The sequence below is a fragment of the Rhinoderma darwinii genome, chromosome 6, assembly GCF_050947455.1.
Source record: "Rhinoderma darwinii isolate aRhiDar2 chromosome 6, aRhiDar2.hap1, whole genome shotgun sequence".
In the NCBI taxonomy this organism is placed as follows: domain Eukaryota; kingdom Metazoa; phylum Chordata; class Amphibia; order Anura; family Rhinodermatidae; genus Rhinoderma; species Rhinoderma darwinii.
This window is the reverse complement of record NC_134692.1, coordinates 73,872,467-73,894,879: the sequence shown is the minus strand read 5'-3', so window position 1 is coordinate 73,894,879 and position 22,413 is coordinate 73,872,467. Positions and strand designations below refer to the sequence as shown.

The 22,413-nt window shown below is 41.6% G+C and overlaps 1 protein-coding gene across 1 annotated transcript in view; it reads right to left on the bottom strand.

Annotated features, from left to right (window-relative positions):
- Nucleotides 1–11,648, bottom strand: part of RFTN2 (raftlin family member 2) — a 104,111-nt gene extending 92,463 nt beyond the window's left edge. Inside the window, exon 1 of the mRNA XM_075829945.1 lies at nt 11,307–11,648. Coding sequence (XP_075686060.1) covers nt 11,307–11,445 — 139 coding nt within the window. The 5' untranslated portion in view covers nt 11,446–11,648. The remainder of the gene's footprint in view (nt 1–11,306) is intronic.
- Nucleotides 11,649–22,413: the final 10,765 nt, after the last annotated feature.

Genomic DNA, 22,413 nt, shown 5'->3' with positions numbered 1-22,413 from the left:
ACAACTCTTCCTGCAAAAATCAATTATAATTATATTAATCACAGGGCTATATCATAGTTACATAGTATGGTTGAAAAAAGACACATGTCCACCAAGTTCAACCAAGGAATGGGAAAGGGAAGGGAAAACTGTCTACACATAGGAGCTAATATTTTTTTGTTCTAGGAAATTATCTAAGCCTTTTTTAAAGCCATCTACTGTCCCTGCTGTGACCAGCTCATGCGGTAGACTATTCCATAGATTCACAGTTCTCACAGTAAAGAAGGCTTGTCGCCTCTGCAGATTGAACCTTTTTTTCTCCAGACGGAGGGGGTTTTACATGGAACAGGATTTCACCGTATTTTTTGTATGTGCCATTCATATACTTAGATAAGTTAATTATGTCCCGTCCCTGCCCCCTTAGTCGTCTCTTTTCAAGGCTAAATAGGCTTAATTCTTTTAATCTTTCCTCATAACTTAGATTCACTATGCCCCTTATTAGCTTCGTTGCTCTTCTTTGTATTTTTTCCAACCCCAGGGCATCCTTTTTATGAACTGGAGCCCAGAACTGAACTGCATATTCTAGATGAGGCCGTAATAATGCTTTGTAAAGTGGTAATATTATAGCCCTGTCCCGCGAGTCCATGCCTCTTTTAAAGAGGCTCTGTCACCAGATTTTGCAACCCCTATCTGCTATTGCAGCAGATAGGCGCTGCAATGTAGATTACAGTAACGTTTTTATTTTTAAAAAACGAGCATTTTTGGCCAAGTTATGACCATTTTCGTATTTATGCAAATGAGGCTTGCAAAAGTACAACTGGGCGTGTTGAAAAGTAAAAGTACAACTGGGCGTGTATTATGTGTGTACATCGGGGCGTGTTTACTACTTTTACTAGCTGGGCTTTCTGATGAGAAGTATCATCCACTTCTCTTCAGAACGCCCAGCTTCTGGCAGTGCAGATCTGTGACGTCACTCACAGGTCCTGCATCGTGTCGGCACCAGAGGCTACAGTTGATTCTGCAGCAGCATCAGCATTTGCAGGTAAGTAGCTACATCGACTTACCTGCAAACGTCGATGCTGCTGCAGAATCATCTGTAGCCTCTGGTGTCGATGTGTCCTCGCTCGTCCGACACGATGCAGGACCTGTGAGTGACGACACAGCGTGATCTCTGGAGAACACGGCTGTGTCTGCACTGCCAGAAGCTGGGCGTTGTGAAGAGAAGTGGATGATACTTCTATGCACAACGCCCAGCTAGTAAAAGTAGTAAACACGCCCCGATGTACGCACATAATACACGCCCACTTGGACTTTTACTTTTAAACACACCCACTTGGACTTTTGCAAGCCTCATTTGCATAAATACGAAAATGGTCATAACTTGGCCAAAAATGCTCGTTTTTTAAAAATAAAAACGTTACTGTAATCTACATTGCAGCGACTATCTGCTGCAATAGCAGATAGGGGTTGCAAAATCTGGTGACAGAGCCTCTTTAATACACGACAATATCTTGCTGGCCTTTGAAGCAGCTGATTGACATTGCATGCTGTTATTTAGTCTATGATCTACAAGTACACCAAGATCCTTCTCAACAAGTGACTCCCCCAGTATAGCTCCCCCTAGGACATATGATGCATGCAGATTGTTGGCACCCAGAAGCGTAACTTTACATTTATTTACATTAAACTTCATTTACTAAGTGGATGCCCAAACACTTAGTGTGTTCAAATCAGTTTGCAATTTACAAACATCTTCCATAGACTGAACAATACTACATAGCTTGGTGTCATCTGCAAAAATAGAAATAGTGCTATTAATCCCATCCTCTATATCATTAATAAATTAGTGGAATAAAAGTGGTCCCAGCACGGAACCCTGGGGTACACCACTTATAACCGGGGACCATTCAGAGTAGGAATCATTGACCCCAACTCTCTGGATACGGTCCTTGAGCCAACTCTCAATCCAATTACAAACTATATTTTCTAAACCTATAGTCCTTAATTTACCCATTAGACGTCTATGAGGGACAGTGTATAATGCTTTGCAAAGTCCAAAAATACTATATCCGCAGCAGCCCCTCTGTCTAGGCTTCTACTCACCTCTTCATAAAAACAAATCAGGTTGGTTTGACAACTTTTGTCCTTAGTAAAACCGTGCTGGCTGTCACTTATAATACTATTTTTTGTCACATAAAGTTGTATATAGTCCCTCAATAGCCCCTCAAACATATTTCCCATGATCGATGTTAAGCTTACTGGTCTATAATTACCTGGGGAAGACCTAGAGCCCTTTTTGAAAATAGGCACCACATTTGCCCTGAGCCAGTCCCTTGGCACTATACCAGTCACAAAAGAATCTCTAAATATTATGAAGAGGGGGACAGAAATAACTGAACTAAGCTCTTTAAGAACTCTAGGGTGTAACCCATCTGGTCCCGGGGCCTTGTGTACATTTAGGGTATGTGCACACACACTAATTACGTCCGTAATTGACGGACGTATTTCGGTCGCAAGTACCGGACCGAACTCAGTGCAGGGAGCCGGGCTCCTAGCGTCATACTTATGTACGATGCTAGGAGTCCCTGCCTCTCCGTGGAACTACTGTCCCGTACTGTAATCATGTTTTCAGTACGAGACAGTTGTCCTGCAGCGAGGCAGGGACTCCTAGCATCCTAGCCTTTAATTTTGTATTTTTGCTGAATTTATTATCTTTTTACAGATTTTATTAAGCTCCCGACGGAAAAATAAAAAAGTTATGGCTTTTGGAAGGTGGGGAGGAAAAAATGAAAATGAAAATCTGAAAAATGCTGCAGTCGGGAAGGGGTTAAGCATGAGAAAGAATATTGCTGTTTACTATTGAGCAACTTCGGCAGATCTTTCTTTTTATGTGTTATTTAGAGTTTCAATGTCAAGAAAATTGCTTGTAAATTTCTGGTTCAATAATTGTGCTTGTATATTGTAAAATTTTACTGCTAACCTAAAGAATTGTATTGAATAAAAAAGCATAGGAAGGAAGGATAGGAATAGGAAACAAAGATGTAAGAAATACTTAACCCCTTCAGGACTGAGCTTGTTTTGGCCTTGTAGGCGCAGCCAATTTTTTCAGATCTGACGTGTCAATTTATGTGGTAATAACTTGGGAATGCTTTTACCTATCAAAGCGATTCTGAGATTGTTTTCTCGTGACATATTGTACTGTATGTTATTGGAAAAATTTGATCAATAAATTCAGTATTTGTTTGCAAAAATCACCAAACTTTAGAGAAAATTTGCAAAAATTAGCATTTTTCTAAATTTAAATGTATCTGATGGTAAGGCAGATTGTAATACCACACACAATAGTTACTAATTAACATTTCCCATATGTCTACTTTATGTTGGCATCATTTTTTGAACATCCTTTTATTTTTCTAGGACGTTACAAGGCTTAGAACTTTAGCAGCAATTTCTCACATTTTCAAGAAAATTTCCAAAACCTATTTCTATAGGTACCAGTTCAGTTCTGAAGTGGCTGTGAGAGCCTTATATATTAGAAACCCCAATAAGTCACCTAATTTAAAAAAAACTGCACCCCTCAAAGTATTCAATACAGCATTTAGAAAGTTTCTTAACCCTTTGGGTGTTTCACAGGAATTAAAGCAAAGTAGAGCGGAAATTTACAAATTTCTTTTTTTTGTTGGAAAATCCATTTTAATCTATTTTTTTTCTGTAACACAAAAGGTTGTACCAGGGAAACGCAACTCAATATTTATTGCCCAGATTCTGCAGTTTTTATAAATATCCCACATGTGGCCCTAGTGTGGTAATTGACTGAAGCACCGGCCTCCTAATAAAATGGAGGCCACAAAATCCTCTAGGTGCTCATTTGCTTCGAATATATTTTAGGCACCATGTCAGGTTTGAAGATGTCTTGTGGTGCCAAAACAGTGGAAACACCCCCAAAAAGACACCATTTAGCAAACTACACCACTCAATGAATTTATCAAGGGGTATAGTGAGCAGTGAGCATTTTAACCCCACAGGTTTTTTTTTTGCTGAATTTAGTGGAATTAGTCCGTAAAAATGAAAATATAAATTATTTCCAATAAAACTTAGAAATGATCAATTTTTACAAGGAATAAAGAAGAAAAAGTGTAAAGTGATTTCTCCTGATTACGGCAATACCCCATATGTGGTAATAAACGGCTGTTTGGACACACAGTGGGGCTCAGAAGGGAAGGAGCGCTATTTGGCTTTTGGAGCTCAAGTTTACTCAATTGGTTTTCGGGTGTCATGTCACATTTGCAAAGCCCCTGAGGGACCAAAACAGTGGACACCCTGCAGAAGTGACCCCATTTGGGAAACTACAGCCCTAAAAAGAATTTGTCTAGGGGTATAGTGAGCATTTTGATCTCATAGGTTTTTTGCTGAATTTAGTGTAATTAGGCCATCAAAACGTCTGTTGTTTTTTATTATTTTTTTTTTACGGCATTCACCGTGCGCTATAAATGACATATTTAATTTATTCTGTGGGTCGATGCGATTGCGGCAATACCGTTTGTATATAGGTTTTTTATGTTTTACGGTGTAGGCACGATAAAATCACGGTTTTAAAAAATGTACGCACATAATACACGCCCAGTTGTACTTTTACTGTAAACACGCCCAGTTGTACTTTTGCAAGCCTCATTTGCATAAATACAAAATGGTTATAACTTGGCCAAAAATGCTAGTTTTTTAAAAATAAAAACGTTACTGTAATCTACATTGCAGCGCCTATCTGCTGCAATAGCAGATAGGGGTTGCAAAATCTGGTGACAGAGCCAATTTAACTGTATTCCTGGAGCTCAATGTACACCTTTTGAAAGGATTTTTGTTTTAAAAATAAATCAGTGTTTTATCTGTTTTTAAACAACTTTTAAATTAACTGTTATTAACTTTTTCTTTTACTTTCTATGATACAGCTTGTATCTATCCTGTGTATGTATAGGTTTAAAGTAAAAAAAATAATTAAAAAGTAAATTTAAAAGTATTTTAAAAACACATAAAACACTGATTTATTAAAAAAATAAATCATTTTAAAGGAATCCTATCTGCGTTTAGTTCTTCATAGTTTTTATTTATTTTGTTTTCTAGTACAGGTAACAGCTCACTTGGAAGACTTGTGGAATATTGACAGACTGAAGCTTACTTATGGACACAGATGGGTTCCAAATAATATGTAATAATAATATGTAACTGGAAGCTAGTAAATACTTCTCAACACATCTGGTTACTGCTTTTGATTGTAGCCATTACAAAAAAATGTGTAGTGCTGATCAGTGGTCTGTGTAGATGGCATTCTGCTAGTATTAGATATTAGTTCCCAAATGAACTGTAAGTTTTGTTAGAGGCATTACAATGGCAGAATGTGATTTATGGAACAGCACCACTTAACACACATATGCTTCTATTACTTCTGTTTCTCAGGAATGAATGAACATCTGTTTCATTGAATGTTACTTCTAGCCAATTGTTTCCAGGATTGTACAGCGGTTTGGAAAAGGCTTTCACGATATAAATACAGGATGACTCTAATCCTAATGGCATTGTATCTTTGCATGTCTTTCTATAAAGTCACAGGAAGGAATAACATTGGACGGATGTGTAGCATTGTCTAAATAATAGGAAGTTACTACTTCCTAATGGGGGCTTGTGAAGCTTACTAAAGTATCTAAAGAACCTAATTTAATATAACTGAATTGTGATATAGTAGATTCTGTTGTATATAAATTCACTCAAAGCAATCTAGTAGGAAATGAGTACTAATGCCATTTTAGAACATTAAAGAGATTGTCTCAGGACATATTGGAGCCAGAGAGATATTTCCCCTGAAGTGGCCTCTGCAGGGGAAATGTAGTATTACATGGCGGCCATTGAGGCTCAAGAGTGAGTACCGCTCTAAGGCTCCATGCATTCGACCGTATTTTCAGCAATCAATAAATACTGTCCGTAAATACGGATCCGTGGGCACCCGTAATTCATCCATATCTACGGAAGGTTGTCCGTATTGCATCCGCATTTGATTCGTATATATGGATCCGTAAAAAAGAGGGAGCCTGCAAATGATGTCATCAACATGTTGCCTAGCAACGCTTCCGTAAATACGGACGGTTTACGGATGCACATCTGTAGCCATCTGTATTTACGGAAGCTCCCCATAGACTTCTATCGGAGAGTCCGTGCCGTAATTACTGACAAGAATAGGACAGGTTGTATAATTTTTTCAGCACGGACACCCATCAGTAAAAATACTGAAAGGTGTCCGTGGCCAATAGAAATGAATGGGTCCGTAATTACTGTCCATAATTACGGACCGTAATTACTGATGAAAAATACGGTGGTGTGCATGGAGCCTTAGAGAGCAACTCTTACAGAGCGTCTCTTTCCATTCTAGGTCATAGAGGGGGGCGGAGCTAGTCTTCATGAGACAACTCCTTTAAGATAATTGTTTCTGCAGGAGGAATGAACACTAGCTGTCCGTCTTCCTTTGAAGCGTGAGGGGTCTCGGCATTTAGAACCCCCACAATCAGCTTCTCGTCGAGGCACATCTAAATGGATAGGAGTTGGATTATTCATATTATAAATTCAATTATTTTTACATATCATTGTAAGCAGGGCCGCCATCAGGAATTTCAGGGCCCCATACAGCTAAATTTTCTGGGCCCCTCTACCGTGGCACCGCCTGTTAACGGTACTCCGTCCAGCACTATATCATGCTACCCAGGGCCGCCATCAGGGGTACTGATGTGAGGGGCCCGGCCAAACCTAATTGAAAGGGGGGCCCGGCAACTGCCACGACTTGCCTTTGGTAGAAAAAAAATGCAATGGGGCCCGTTTTTTTCACCAAAAGAATGATGTGAGCTGCGGAGCCCCCCCTCTCGTCATGGGGGCCATCAAACACCGCCTGCGCGACCGATCGTGCGCACCCGCAAACTCCCACGTGTGCGCACTCGCAAACTCCCGCGCGTGCGCACTCGCGAGTGTCCGCGAGCGTGCACCGGCGACCGCATGCACCCGCGACCAACAGCACATGCGTCCGCAAGCGCGCAGCCGCGACCACACGCACCCGCGACCGCCCGCGCACCGGCGACCGACTGAAACCACGCACCGAATTTTGAGGTAGATTTTGACCTGCCCACACTATCTTGCCGCGTTTTTTGCCCGCGGGGATTGAGGACAGCAGACAAAAAATGCAGCGAAAAATGCATTTTCTGCCTCCAATTGATTTCGATGGGTGGTCAGAGGCGGAACAGCGGAAAGAAAGGACGTGCTGCTATATTTTTTTTCTGGCTCCTATTGATTTCAGATTAAATCAATGGGAGGCGGTTTTGGAAGTTGTTTGGTGCTGATTCTGACGCAGTGTCCGAGTCAATATCAAGGCCCAAAAACTCTGTGAACTGGGCCTTATTGTTAGGGCTTATTCAGATGAACGTGTAATACATCCGTGCAACGCTCGTGATCTTCACGCGCCTCGCACGGACCTATGTTACTCTATGGGGCCGTGCAGACTGTCAGTGATTTCCACGCTGCGTAAAACTCACGACATGTCCGATATTTGTGCATTGTTCGCGCATCACGCACCCATTGAAGTCAATGGGTGCATGAAAATCACGCCCAGCACTCCCGCAGCAGTATAAACTATGAATGAAAACAGAAAAGCACCACGTGCTACAAACAGAGTGTCATAATGATGGCGGCTGCGCGAAAATCACGCAGCCACGCATCATACGCTGCTGACACACGGAGCTGTTATGGACCTTTTGCATGCGCAAAACGCCACGTTTTTTGCGCGCGCAAAAAGCACACGCTTGTGTAAATCCGGCCTTAGGGTAGGAACACACTAGGCATGAACACTGCAGATTTTATGCAACACATTTTATTGTGGAAAATCCGCAGAGTATTACAGTCGCAGCAGAATGGATGAGATTTGAACAAATCTTATCCACACGCTGCAAAAAATTTTTACCTGCAGTGTGGCTTTTTAAGCCGCAGCATGTCAATGTATTCTGTGGAATCGCTGCTCCTCTGTTGCGGAAATACGCTATTGTTTCCGTCCGAAAACCAGCCGGAATAGTGACGAACGGAAACCATTAGAGATATTTCCGTCACCATTGAGATCAATGGTGACTGAAACGGAAGCTGTGCTGTCACTTTCCGTTGCGGGGTTCACCCGACGGAAACCTCAGACGGAACCCCGGAACGGAAGCGAATGGTGATGTGAACAGGCCCTAACACAAAAGTTTTGTATTTTTTTTAAGCTGGTTCACAAAAAAAAATAATTCCAAATTCCACTGGACCAATTGCCTATTTAGAGACAGGCAGCAGCTCCAGGAGCGACATCATAAGGGTAGAAATAAACTAGGCGAATATGCTGAGTAAAACTACACAGCTGATCCGCCCCGGTAGCCGCAGGGAATTCCGACAGCTAAACCGCACCAAATAGTGGTGCAGGTTTCGTGAGGCGTGTCCGCTGCGGGAATCCTGCAGGGGAAAAAAAGTTTAGACTTGCCCCGGCTGTAGTCCTGGTGACGCATCTCTCTCTTCTGAACGTAGCCCGGCCTCCTGGGATGACGCTGTAGACCATGTGACCGCTGCAGCAGGAAACGTCATGACAGGAGGCCGGGCTGCGCTAAGAATAGAGGATCGCGTCACCTAAAGTACGGCCGGGGTAAGTCTAAACTTTTTTATCAATTAAAAAAAGTACCTTTTTTTTTTCTCACTTGTGATTTTTGCGGCAGAACCGCGGCATTTCCGCAACAGAGGAGCAGCGATTCCACAGAATACATTGACATGCTGCGGCTTAAAAAGCCACACTGCAGGTCAATTTTTTTTTGCAGCGTGTGGATGAGATTTGTTCACATCTCATCCACTCTGCTGCGACTGTAATACGCTGCGGATTTTCCACAATAAAATGTGTTGCATAAAATCCGCAGTGTTCATGCCTAGTGTGTACCTAAGGCCGGATTTACACAAGCATGTGCTTTTTGCGCGCGCAAAAAATGTGGCGTTTTGCGCATGCAAAAGGTCCATAACAGCTCCGTGTGTCAGCAGCGTATGATGCGCGGCTGCGTGATTTTCGCGCAACCGCCATCATTATGACACTCTGTTTGTTTGTAGCACGTGGTGCTTTTCTGTTTTCATTCATAGTTTATACTGCTGCGGGAGTGCTGGGCGTGATTTTCACGCACCCATTGAATTCATTGGGTGCGTGATGCGCGAACAATGCACAAATATCGGACATGTCGTGAGTTTTACACAGCGGACACACGCTGCGTGAAAATCACTGACAGTCTGCACGGCCCCATAGACTAACATAGGTCCTTGCAAGGTGCGTGAAAATCACGTGCGTTGCACGGACGTATTACACGTTCGTCTGAATAAGCCCTAACAATAAGGCCCAGTTCACAGAGTTTTTGGGCCTTGATATTGACTCGGACACTGCATCAGAATCAGCACCAAACAACTTCCAAAACCGCCTCCCATTGATTTAATCTGAAATCAATGGGAGCCAGTCGCAGAAAAAAGAAAAAGCAGCATGTCCTTTCTTGTCGCGGTTCCGCCTCTGACCTCCCATCGAAATCAATGGGAGGCAGAAAATGCATTTTTCGCTGCGTTTTTTGTCTGCTGTCCTCAATCGCCGCGGGCAAAAAACGCAGCAAAAAAACGCGGCAAGATAGTGTGTGCAGGTCAAAATCTGCCTCAAAATTCTTTAAGGAATTTTGAGGCAGATTTTTTTCTGCCTGCAAAATACTCTGTGTGAACAGGGCCATACTTAAACAGCACTTTGAGACACTTTACTCACTGTGTCAGAAGAGCTGCTGGCTCCCACTCCAGTCCTCGTCAGGCGATGTCTTCCAGGCGATGTCTTCGGTCCAGACGTCCAGTCCTTCACCTCCAGCCAGGCTCCAGGTAAGTTGTGTCCATGTGTGTCCGCGGCTGCGCGCGCTTCGTTCGCGGGTCCCCATGCTTGCGATCGCGGGTGCTCGCTTGCAGTCGCGTCTGGGAGCGCCTGGGCTGTCGCGTCTGGGAGCGCCTGGGCTGTCGCGGGTGCGCGCTTCCGGGCTTTCGCGGGTGTGCGCCTTGGCGGTCTCGAGTGCGGGCGTTTGTGGGTGCGTGCTCGATGACGCTCTCGAGTGCGCATGCGCGCGAGTTTCCTTGTGCGCGCGATCGGTCACGCGCGCGGGCGGGTGGTTCGACTGCCCCCATGACGACAGGGGGGGCCCGCAGCTCACGACATTCTGTGGTGAAAAAAATGGGCCCCATTGCAGGGGCCCATTTTTTTCTACCAAAGGCAAGTCGCGGCAGTTGCTGGGCCCCCCTTTAAATTAGGTTTGGCCGGGCCCCTCACACCAGTACCCCTAATACCCCCCTGATGGCGGCCCTGATTGTAAGCACTCAAAATTTCATTAACAACTGTCTGTTATTAACAACCAATCTGACCATTGATTGATCAGATTACTAAACACACTTATTTTTACATGTATGCATAGCTGATATAGGTTTAATATACAGTACTATCATAAGAAGCAGGCAAAATTAGAGTAATCATTTATTACTAAATGTTATTATTTTTTTCTTAATATTTTCATTTCACCATAAGATAGTACTATAGTTTTCAATTCATAAAGATTTTGCCAAGGCAACATAGAAGGTTTGTGAATATATATAGAACAGAGGAGTCTATGTTCCCAGAGGGCAGCCATCTGGACTTGTTTATTTGTGTTTTCAACTTTCTGCACTGGTGTTTTTCACTGGCCTGGGCATCCTAGAGACGGAGGCCTCTTTCAAAGCATTCTCTGGCTATAATGTCTGCACAGAAAAGAAGTGAAAAGCGAGGGAAAAAAATGTTTTGTTTTTTTTTCTTTTCTTTGCCCTGTTTTACGTACATAATTCTAAGTCCTTAACCATTTTTCAACATTTTTGTCTAACATTCCAATGTGTACATTTCACTTTCGTATTTTCTAGGGATCTAGTCCCCAGTATGAGAAGATACTGAATCGAACATGGTAAATTACATATAACGGTCATGAGAAAATAAAATTGTGTATAGATCTGCACAGTCTCAACAGGAATATGATTGTAAATCAAGAATAAGAAAATGGAATTCACACAAATGTTAAATGTTTGTTTTTACCGTCCAACAAAACATTGGATAGTTAAAAAAAAACATTTGTAAATGTGATTATCTGTTTATAGTCCCCAAGTTATTGCATGGTCCCTATACATGTTTCTTATCTAAAGGTCCACAAAATGTAAACACACTAGTAAAGCAATAACAAGCAAAGTAATGTAATGTAACTTACCTTCTAAGGAGAAGTCTAGTAAAACATATTCATACGCCAAGTCATTTTTTGTTTCTACTTGTGGCCTTTTTAATGTTGAGAATATTTTTCCAGGACTGCTGTCATCGGAATCCTCTAGCTTCCTAAGTCCACACCCCATAGTAGAACTTGCTTTCGGTAAACTCAGGCGAAAGAAAATACAGCCGATTACCCTGAAAGAATACTCTTAAATATATTATCTTTACTCATATTCCATTCTTGAAAGCAGCAGATTGTAGAATTCTTCCCTACTCATTTTCAGAAGCATGGCTTTGCCTTATTTCCCATGCAGACGCTGTGGGAGAGCTCTTGAATTCAGCTACACAAACATTCAAAGAGTTTTGAGAAGACTTTTCATGCCACGTCAAAGTACAGCCAGCCCCCTAGTCTTTTTCTGTGCAGCAGACACCAATAGTTCTTTGTCCTTCCATGTGTCCTCCCCTTTTGGCTAGCATTTGGAAAGGCAATTAAGAGCTGACATATAAGGGAAAATACTTTCTGTTCAGTTCTACAGATTTAGTGCTGTGAAACTTTCTAACAGGATGCAGCAAGTTAATTATAATTGATATTATACTGAATGTATGATAGTTATTTAATATGCACGATAGGTGAATGAGTGAAATTCAGGGGAATTGTCCTATATAAAGGGTTACTTCAGTTTTCCAGAATGCGGTCAATACAGACGGCCTCAGTACAAGGGGTATAAAAGAAACAGACATAAACTGGTGTAGCTACTAGCAACCAATCAGATGCTTACCTATGTTTTCTAAAGTTCTATTTGGTAGCCAATATGTTAAACTTGAAATGATAAAGAACAGATATCATTCTGAAAATGTAATATGAATTATTTTCTGGGAAATTAATATAGAAATGTCTCAAATACAAATTACCGTTAAAGTATGGTAATATCATATGAAACTTGATTTTAGGCTTATATTTATAAATTTTCTATCAAAGAAGAATTAATATGGTGGAATTGAGGTTTTTTTTTCTGCATTCTACTCCAATGTTTTGTTTTTTTTTTGTTTTTTTTAAATAAATTTAAAGCTAAGCTGTATGTACATTAAAAATGATGTTATAAAAATATACAACACGAAACAAAAAACAAGACCTCACACTGCCACACTTCAATAAAAAGTTATGGCTCATTGACTGTGGTGAGGCAAAAAGGAAAAATCTGCTGCATCCTGAAGACCAAATTTAGTCTTGTCCACAAGAGGTTAATGAATGGAATACAGATAATCCTGATATCTCCACATGCTTTTGTGCAAGTTATGTGGTCCCAAATATTCCAACCAACTGCATTGAATGGCAAAAACAAATTCCAATCTTGTGATGCTTTTGCCTTATGTTTGCTGATACTTTCGTGACTCTGCCAGCATCTTATTTCTTCTGGATGCCTAAGCACTTATCACCTAATACACTATCAACATAAAACCAAACATTCTATTTACAGCATATGTCCATGAAATCTAAAACACACATTGCCTTATGTCAGGGATGCAACTAGGATTCAAACAGCAACCTCAGGGATGCATACCTTCCAACTTTCAAGTATCACAAAGAGGAACGTAGCGTAGCGTGGCAATTTTTTTCCTTTTAACAACCCTTCTAACCCCACCCAATCCCTGCCCATACACACCCGGTTCAGCCCACACAGCATCATGCTCCCATAGTGCCTCCCCACAGTATAATGCAACTATAGTTGCCCAAACACATTATAATACCCCAATGTGCTACCCACACAGTATAATGCCAAATAGCTGCCCCCACACACAGTATAATGCCCCTATAGCTGCCCCATAGAGTATAATGCCCCCATAGATTAACCCATACAGTATAAAGCCAAAACAGATGCCCCCATACAGTATAATGCCCACACAGATGCCCCCATACAGTATAATGCCCACACAAATATCCCCATACAGTATAATGCCCCATGGCTGCCGCCATACAGCATAGTGCCCCATAGCTGCCCCTATACAGTATAATACCCACATAGCTGCCCCATTCAGTACAATGCCCACACAGATGCCCCAATACAGTATAATGCCCACACAGATTCCCCCATACAGTATAATGCCCCATATTAGCCCTCATACACTATAATGCCCCCTTAGCTACCCCCATACAGTATAATGCCCCCTTAGATGCCACCATACAGTATGCCCCAAAGTAATGCCCCATAGTGCCTAATAAAAAAATAATAAAATAAAAACATGGGCAACATTCACACGAAAAACTGATCAACTGTCAGGCCTCATGCACATGATCGTATTCGTTTTGCGTTCTGCAAAACGATGGGTCTGTTACGGTCCGTCGGACTGCAAAAAACCCTTGTTGTGCATCCATATGTCATCCGGACTCACAGATCCAAAACAATTCACCAGAATTGGTGAATACGCAAATCCGGACTGTAAAATTTTTTTTTCTGAGGCTTTGTGGTCCAAATTTGTGGCCCCAGCACCGATTCATGTAAATCACGGTCATGTGCATGGAGCCATAGAAAAGAATGGGTCCAAAAATGCGGGTAAATTGTGGCCGCAAAAATATGGTCATGTGCATGAGGCCTCCGTTTTTCATGCCCATTTTGCATCAGTGTGCCTTCACATTTTCATAAATTTCCAGTCCGTCTGTCCATTTTTAAAGGCCATCCGTTTGCCATTCGTTTTTCATGGCCGTTAAAAAAAAAAAAAGATGTATTTCATTTGTCAGTTTTTTTTGTCCCAACACCACAGTGTCCATGTAGATAGTGCAGCAAAGCCCCTGTAGGTAGTGCCACAGTGACCACTGTAGATAGTGCCACAGTGCCCCCATAGTGCTATAGTGCCCACATATAAAGTGCCAGTGCCCACAAAGATAGTGCCACAGTGCCCATATAGACAGTGACACACACAATGCCCATGTAGATAACGCCACAGTGACCCCTGTATATAGTGCCCATATAGTGCCACAGTGCCCATGTAGATAGTGCCACATCCCCCTTGAAGACAGCGCCACTTCCCCTTGTAGAGAGCGCTACCCCCCTGTACATAGCACCATTGGGGCTCCTTCTAGGAGCGGAATCTCTAGCCAGAGCATCGGCCACGCTGTGGCCAGGGATTTCTCTCCAGGAGGAACCCGTGATGTCACTATCCATATATGGATAGTCCAAGAAAAAGAGGCAGCACTCCAAAATAAAAATCTCAAAAAATGAGATTACACATATTCACCCATATGTGCAAAGAATGCAATGTTTCAGCTGCTCAACGCAGCCTTTGTCAAGCAGTAATACACAGGTGTTCCAATACATTTATACAACCCATAGTGAGTGAAGTTAAAGAGGCTCTGTCACCAGATTATCAAATCCTTATCTCCTATTGAATGTGATCGACGCTGCAATGTAGATAACAGCAATGTTTTTTTATTTTTTTAAAACGATCATTTTTGCCCAAGTTATGAGCAATTTTATATTTATGCAAATTAGCTTTTAAATGGACAACTGGGCGTGTTTTCTCGTTTTACCAACTGGCCGTGTATTGTGTTTTTACCAACTGGGTGTCTATTGTGTTTTTACCAACTGCGCCGTTGTGAATAGAAGTGTATGGTGCTGACAAATCAGTGTCATACACTTCTCATTGTTCCCTCCCAGCTTCTTTCACTGCAGACACACAGCGTGATGTCACCCACAGGTCCTTCAACCTTGGCGTCGGACAGAGAAGATACATGGGCTCCAGCCGTCCGAGAAGGTAATATGCTCGTCTCTAGGGAGTTTACTATGCTTACCTGCACACGGTGATGCTGCTGCAGATTGAACTGTACCCTCTGATGCCTGGAGCCGATGTGTCTTCTCTCTTCCGACGCCAAGGTTGAAGGACCTGTGGGTGACGTCACGCTGTGTGTCTGCAGTGACAGAAGCTGGGTGGGAACAATGAGGTCACCCACAGGTCTTTCAACCTTGGCGTTGGAAGAGAGAAGACACATGGGCTCCAGGCATCCGAGAGAGTACAGTTGAATCTGTAGCAGCATCACCGTGTGCAGGTAAGCATAGTAAACACCCTAGAGACGAGCATATTACCTTCTCGGATGACTGGAGCCCATGTATCTTCTCTGTCCAACGCCAAGGTTGAAGGACCTGTGGGTGACGTCACGCTGTGTGTCTGCAGTGAAAGAAGCTGGGTGGGAACGATGAGAAGTGTATGACGCTGATTTGTCAGCGTCATACACTTCTATTCACAACGCCCAGTTGGTAAAAACACAATACATGCCCAGTTGGTAAAAACACAATACACACCCAGTTGGTAAAACGAGAAAACATGCCCAGTTGTCCGTTGAAAAGCTAATTTGCATAAATATAAAATTGCTCATAACTTGGGCAAAAATGATCGTTTAAAAAAACAAAAACTTTTCTGTTATCTACATTGCAGCGCCGATCACATTCAATAGGAGATAGGGATTTGATAATCTGGTGACAGAGCCTCTTTAAGACTCAAAATTTACATATAATAAACATTAAAAGTGAATAATTAGCTACATATGTACACTACCGTTCAAAAGTTTGGGGTCACCCAGACAATTTTGTGTTTTCCATGAAAACTCACACTTATATTTATCAAATGAGTTGCAAAATGACTAGAAAATATAGTCAAGACATTGACAAGGTTAGAAATAATGATTTTTATTTCAAATAATAATTTTCTCCTTCAAACTTTGCTTTCATCAAAGAGTGCTCCATTTGCAGCAATTACAGCATTGCAGACCTTTGGCATTCTAGCTGTTAATTTGCTGAGGTAATCGGGAGAAATTTCACCCCATGCTTCCAGAAGGCCCTCCCATAAGTTGGATTGTCTTGATGGGCACTTCTTGCGTACCATACGGTCAAGCTGCTCCCACAACAGCTCTATGGGGTTGAGATCTGGAGACTGCGCTGGCCACTCCATTACAGATAGAATACCGGCTGCCTGCTTCTTCCCTAAATAGTTCTTGCATAATTTGGAGGTGTGCTTTGGGTCATTGTCCTGTTGTAGGATGAAATTGGCTCCAATCAAGCGCTGTCCACAGGGTATGGCATGGCGTTGCAAAATGGAGTGATAGCCTTCCTTATTCAAAATCCCTTTTACCTTGTACAAATCTCCCACTTTACCAGCACCAAAGCAACCTCAGACCATCACATTACCTCCACCATGCTTGACAGATGGCGTCAGGCACTCTTCCAGCATCTTCTCAGTTGTTCTGCGTCTCACAAATGTTCTTCTGTGTGATCCAAACACCTCAAACTTCGATTCGTCTGTCCATAACACTTTTTTCCAATCTTCCTCTGTCCAATGTCTGTGTGCTTTTGCCCATATTAATCTTTTCCATTTATTAGCCAGTCTCAGATATGGCTTTTTCTTTGCCACTCTGCCCTGAAGGCCAGCATCCCGGAGTCGCCCCTTCACTGTAGACGTTGACACTGGCATTTTGCGGGTACTATTTAATGAAACTGCCAGTTGAGGACCTGTGAGGCGTCTATTTCTCAAACTAGAGACTCTAATGTACTTGTCTTGTTGCTCAGTTGTGCAGCGGGGCCTCCCACTTCTCTTTCTACTCTGGTTAGAGCCTGTTTGTGCTGTCCTCTGAAGGGAGTAGTACACACCGTTGTAGGAAATCTTCAGTTTCTTGGCAATTTCTCGCACGGAATAGCCTTAATTTCTAAGAACAAGAATAGACTGTCGAGTTTCACATGAAAGCTCTCTTTTTCTAGTCATTTTGAGAGTTTAATCGAACCCACAAATGTAATGCTCCAGATTCTCAACTAGCTCAAAGGAAGGTCAGTTTTATAGCTCCTCTAAACAGCAAAACGGTTTACAGCGGTGCTAACATAATTGCACAAGGGTTTTCAAGTGTTTTCTAATCATCCATTAGCCTTCTAACAGAGTTATTAAACACAATGTACCATTAGAACACAGGAGTGATGTTTGCTGGAAATGGGCCTCTATACACCTATGTAGATATTGCATTAAATACCAGATGTTTGCAGCTAGAATAGTCATTTACCACATTAACAATGTATAGAGTGTATTTCTGATTAATTTAATGTTATCTTCATTGAAAAAAACTGCTTTTCTTGCAAAAAGAAGGAAATTTCTAAGTGACCCTAAACTTTTGAACGGTAGTGTAGATATATAATATTGTTAATCATAGTGTCAATATTACGGTGATTACAAACCATATAGCATGAGGAATTGCAATGCAAATAATGATGGCTCTTGTCCTTGGTCTGTCTACGTTTCTGGGATGTACAAGTCGGATTCATGGCCTCTGTGAAGTCTAGTTCTGCTGTGCTGCCCATATCTCTGCTGTTTGGAAATATATGGATAGTGACATCAGAAGACCCGACGTCAGTGTCCATATATGAACAGTTATGTCAGGAGCTCCCTCTAGAAGCAGAATCTCTGGCCAGTTGCCGACACTCTGGCCGGGGATACCGCTTCTGGAGGGAGCCACTGACGTCATTATCCATATATGGAGATTGACCTCAGGGGCTCCTCCAAGAGATGAATCCCCGGCCAGAGCGTCGGCAACGCTCTGGCCGGGGGTTCCACTCCGGGAGGAGCCCCTGACGTAACTGTCCATATATGAACAGTTATGTCAGGGGCTCCCTCTAGGAGCGGAATCTCTGGTCAGAACGTCGGCAATGCTCTGGCTGGGGATTCTGCTCTTGGAGGGAGCCACTGACGTCACTGTGACAAAAATACAGATGACACCGGGATATACCACCGGCTGCCCTGGAGAGCGGGACACCGCCCGAAATCAGGGACCATCCCGCTAAATCTAGGATGGTTGGGATTTATGGGGATGGGTCCTCACCACTTGATTGACCATAAACTGCACTGCAATAATAAAAAAAAGCAGTATAACAATTTTTTACTGAAGTAGATATCCTGCACAAAGGAGAACCCAAATAAAAGTGTCATATAGCAGAAGGCCACTACCTTGTCTTTGCCCACAAAAAAAGGAAAAAGGTTCTTTTACTGTAGTAGGCCCTTTATATTTCTTGGCCCCATAGGAGCTTATTTGACTATAGTTAGGCTAGGTTCACACCACATTTTTTCATCCTGTTAAAACGTTCTGGTTTTTTTTCTTCATGCAAATAAAAAACAAGTTTCAAACAGGATTATATCATATTGTTGCATTAGACTTGCATTGTACAAAATAACAGATCCGTTGAGATCCTGTTGTTCAACACGACAGAAAAATTAGACAGTCTACATTTGTTTATCTTGTTAAAATACCGATTCTGAGGTAAACTTGACAAAAAGAAACAAACTGACACTTTTCGCCTTGACGGAAGCCCTATTGAAAACCTATGTAGCCCTTAATGGATGTTTGAAAAGGATAGCTAGAGGTAGTGTGAACCGAGCCTTAGGCTAGACTCACACGAGCGTTTCCGTTTTGCGTAAGCAAATAACTGACACGTTTTTCATGCGTAGCAGTTCCGTGGGCAATCAGTGTTTGTTCTGTGTGGCATCTGTTGTTGATGCACATTTCTTTGTATTTATTTATTTTTCTGGATTTCAAGGAACTTGTGCGTGAATCACAGACAGCACACGGATGTGCGTCCGTGTGCTGTCCGTGATTTTCACGCACCCATGGACTTCAATGGGTGCGTGATCCGCAAAAAACACACATGAATAGGACATGCAGTGAGTTTCACATAGCGGAAACACGCTGCGTGAAAAACACTGCATGTCTGAATGGCCTCATTGAATTGCATAGGTCCGTGTAATGGCCGTTGTTTTAACTGCCGTCACACAGACGTATTTAACGTTCGTGTGAATAAGGCCTTAATCCCTTGCCTATACATAGAAAAGCTACAAAAAGATCCCACAACTACATCCTATTATATTAAATTATCAATTATTCATTCTCTAATCACAACTTCAAGAGTGTACTTTCCCTCAGCAACTTCCTTCCTCAGTACTATAGTTATAATAATACATTTGAGCAGGATTAAAGCATTTTGTTTGAGAAACCTGTTTCTCATTTATCTTATTTACTTTGTAGTCTCTACACTTTAAGGGCTTGTGCAATCTGGCACATAGACCGGCATCTTTACTACAGATCTGTATAGACTTTATCGGACTCTGTATGTACGGAGACATTATCCCTTAGGGTATGTGCACACGATGAGAGGCTTTTACGTCTGAAAAGACAGACTGTTTTCAGGAGAAAACAGCTGCCTCGTTTCAGACGTAAAAGCTTCTCCTCGTATTATGCGAGGCGTCTGTGACGCTCGTAAATCTTGAGCTGCTCTTCATTGACTTCAATGAAGAACGGCTCAAATGACGTTGCAAAGAAGTGCCCTGCACTTCTTTGCCGAGGCAGTCAATTTACGCGTCGTCGTTTGACAGCTGTCAAACGACGACGCGTAAATTACAAGTCGTCTGCACAGTAAGTCGGCAAACCCATTCAAATGAATGGGCAGATGTTTGCTGACGTATTGTAGCCCTATTTTCAGGCGTAAATCGAGGCATAATACGCATCGTTTACGCCTGAAAATAGGTCGTGTGAACCCAGCCTTAGAAGCAATCTATAAGAAAAAACTCAGTATGGCTCTGTATGAAATCTGAGGCATGAGAAGATACAATAGATGGCTCATGTACCTCTATGGCATGAGCAAAACTGACCTACCGGCGATGGGTCCTCAGGCATTGACCACATGGTCAGTCTGTCCCAGATATAGTGAACAGTTTTTACTGCAATTGCCTTACAAACTATTATTAATTAAAATGTTCTATTTAACTTCCACATTAGCACGATTATATTTACCTGTCAATAAATAATTTTCAAGTCTCCCATGGTGCTATTTCCCCTCCGACTACAGGCTGCAGCTTCATTCTACAGCATATATACATATATATATATATATATATATATATATATATATATATATATATATATATATATAACCTAGAGGAAATAGATGCTAAGAAACAAGAAGATTATGAAAAATAGAAAAATACTTTATTTAACATACATAATACAGGACAATAAACAATGAATAAAAATGAACTCCAGTGGCACTAATGATTTTAAAATCTGTTGGCAGATCACCTGCAACACCAAGGGTTTTATTTATTATGCAACATGCTCATGTCCTAAAATTTACATAGGCATGACCACTCGTGAGTTATGAATTTGTGTAAGAGAACATGTTAGACATAGAGAGCGCAAAGACGGCAGTAGATGTGGAGCAATTAAAAACAATCCCCAAACATTTCCGACTCCACCATTCATGTAATTCTAGATTGTTAAAGGTGAAAGGTATTGATCACATCAACATCAACATGAGAGGTGGTGATCTAAAGAAACTTCTCTTACAGAGAGTATGTAAGTGGATCTGGAGGCTCGAAACTGTATTTCCCAAGGGCCTAAATGAGACCACTGGGTAGTCTGCATTTCTCTGATTGCCAGATTATTTTAGTGGTGTTGGTTATATTTTATTGTTTTTTATAATTTTTTCGTGATTTTAATTAATTCTATATTTCTCCTCATACAGATTAGAAGTATATTGATAACTCTATTGTATTTTTCGGAGTCTTATCCTTTCTATTTTGGGGTTTCTAAAATAATTTCGAGTCAATGGGATTTTCTACAGTCGTCGGTCAATATCGTTGATTGCCGTTTAAATATATGCGAATTGTTGTGGAACCACCCAATGTTCTGAAAAACCACAGTTTGATATATGTTTTTATTTATATATATATATATATATATATATATATATATATATATATATTGCTACATGTTTGATCGAACAAATATATGTTTTTTTGCATTTTGAGGTATATATACACAAATATCATCATTTATGTAGCACATTATGTACACAATCACATATATGTGTTTATCACTTTTATTATTTATTTCTATAATCTTTTTACACACACACTTATATATAGCACTACTTACCGTATTATATTTAGTACACTGTCATACATATTTGTTTATCACGTTTATTCTTTAGCACATCTTTTATCTCACACTTTTTTCACTATTTATTTATTTTCGAATATTTATGATTATACACCGTGTTCCAAATTATTATGCACATTGGATTTAAGTGTCATAAATTATTAGTTTTTCAATTAAACTCATGGATGGTATTGTGTCTTAGGGCTCTTTGGATCATTGTAATCAATCTCAGACACCTGTGATAATTAGTTTGCCAGGTGTGCCCAATCAAAGGAAAACTACTTAAGAAGGACGTTCCACATTATTAAGCAGGCCACAGGTTTCAAGCAATATGGGAAAGAAAAAGGATCTCTCTGCTGCCGAAAAGAGTGAAATAGTGCAATACCTTGAACAAGGTATGAAAACATTGGATATTTCAAGAAAACGTAAGCGTGATTATCGTACTTTGAAAAGATTTGTGGCTGATTCAGAGCACAGACGGGTTCGTTCAGATAAATGCATAATGAGGAAGGTTTCTGCCAGACAAATTAATAGGATTAGGAGAGCAGCTGCTAAAATGCCATTGCAAAGCAGCAAACAGGTATTTGAAGCCGCTGGTGCCTCTGGAGTCCCACGAACCTCAAGGTGTAGGATCCTCCAGAGGTTTGCAAGTGTGCATAAAGCTATTATTCGGCCACCCCTAAACAATGCTCACAAGCAGAAACGGTTGCAGTGGGCTCAGAAATACATGAAGACTAATTTTCAGAGTGCCGTGCAACCCTGGATGGTCTAGATGGATGGAGTAGTGGATGATTGGTGAATGGCCACCATGTCCCAACAAGGCTGCAACGTCAGCAAGGCGGTGGTGGAGTCATGTTTTGGGCTGGAATCATGGGGAGAGAGCTGGTAGGCCCCTTTAGGGTCCCTGACAGTGTGAAAATGACCTCTGCAAAGTACGTAGAGTTTATGACTAACCACTTTCTTCCGTGGTACAAAAGGAAGAACCGTGCCTTCTGTAGCCAAATTATCTTCATGCATGACAATGCACCATCTCATGCTGCAAAGAATACGTCTGTGTCATTGGCTGCTATGGGCATAAAAGGACAGAAACTCATGGTGTGGCCCCCATGTTCCCCGGACCTCAACCCTATTGAGAACCTTTGGAGCAGCAAGC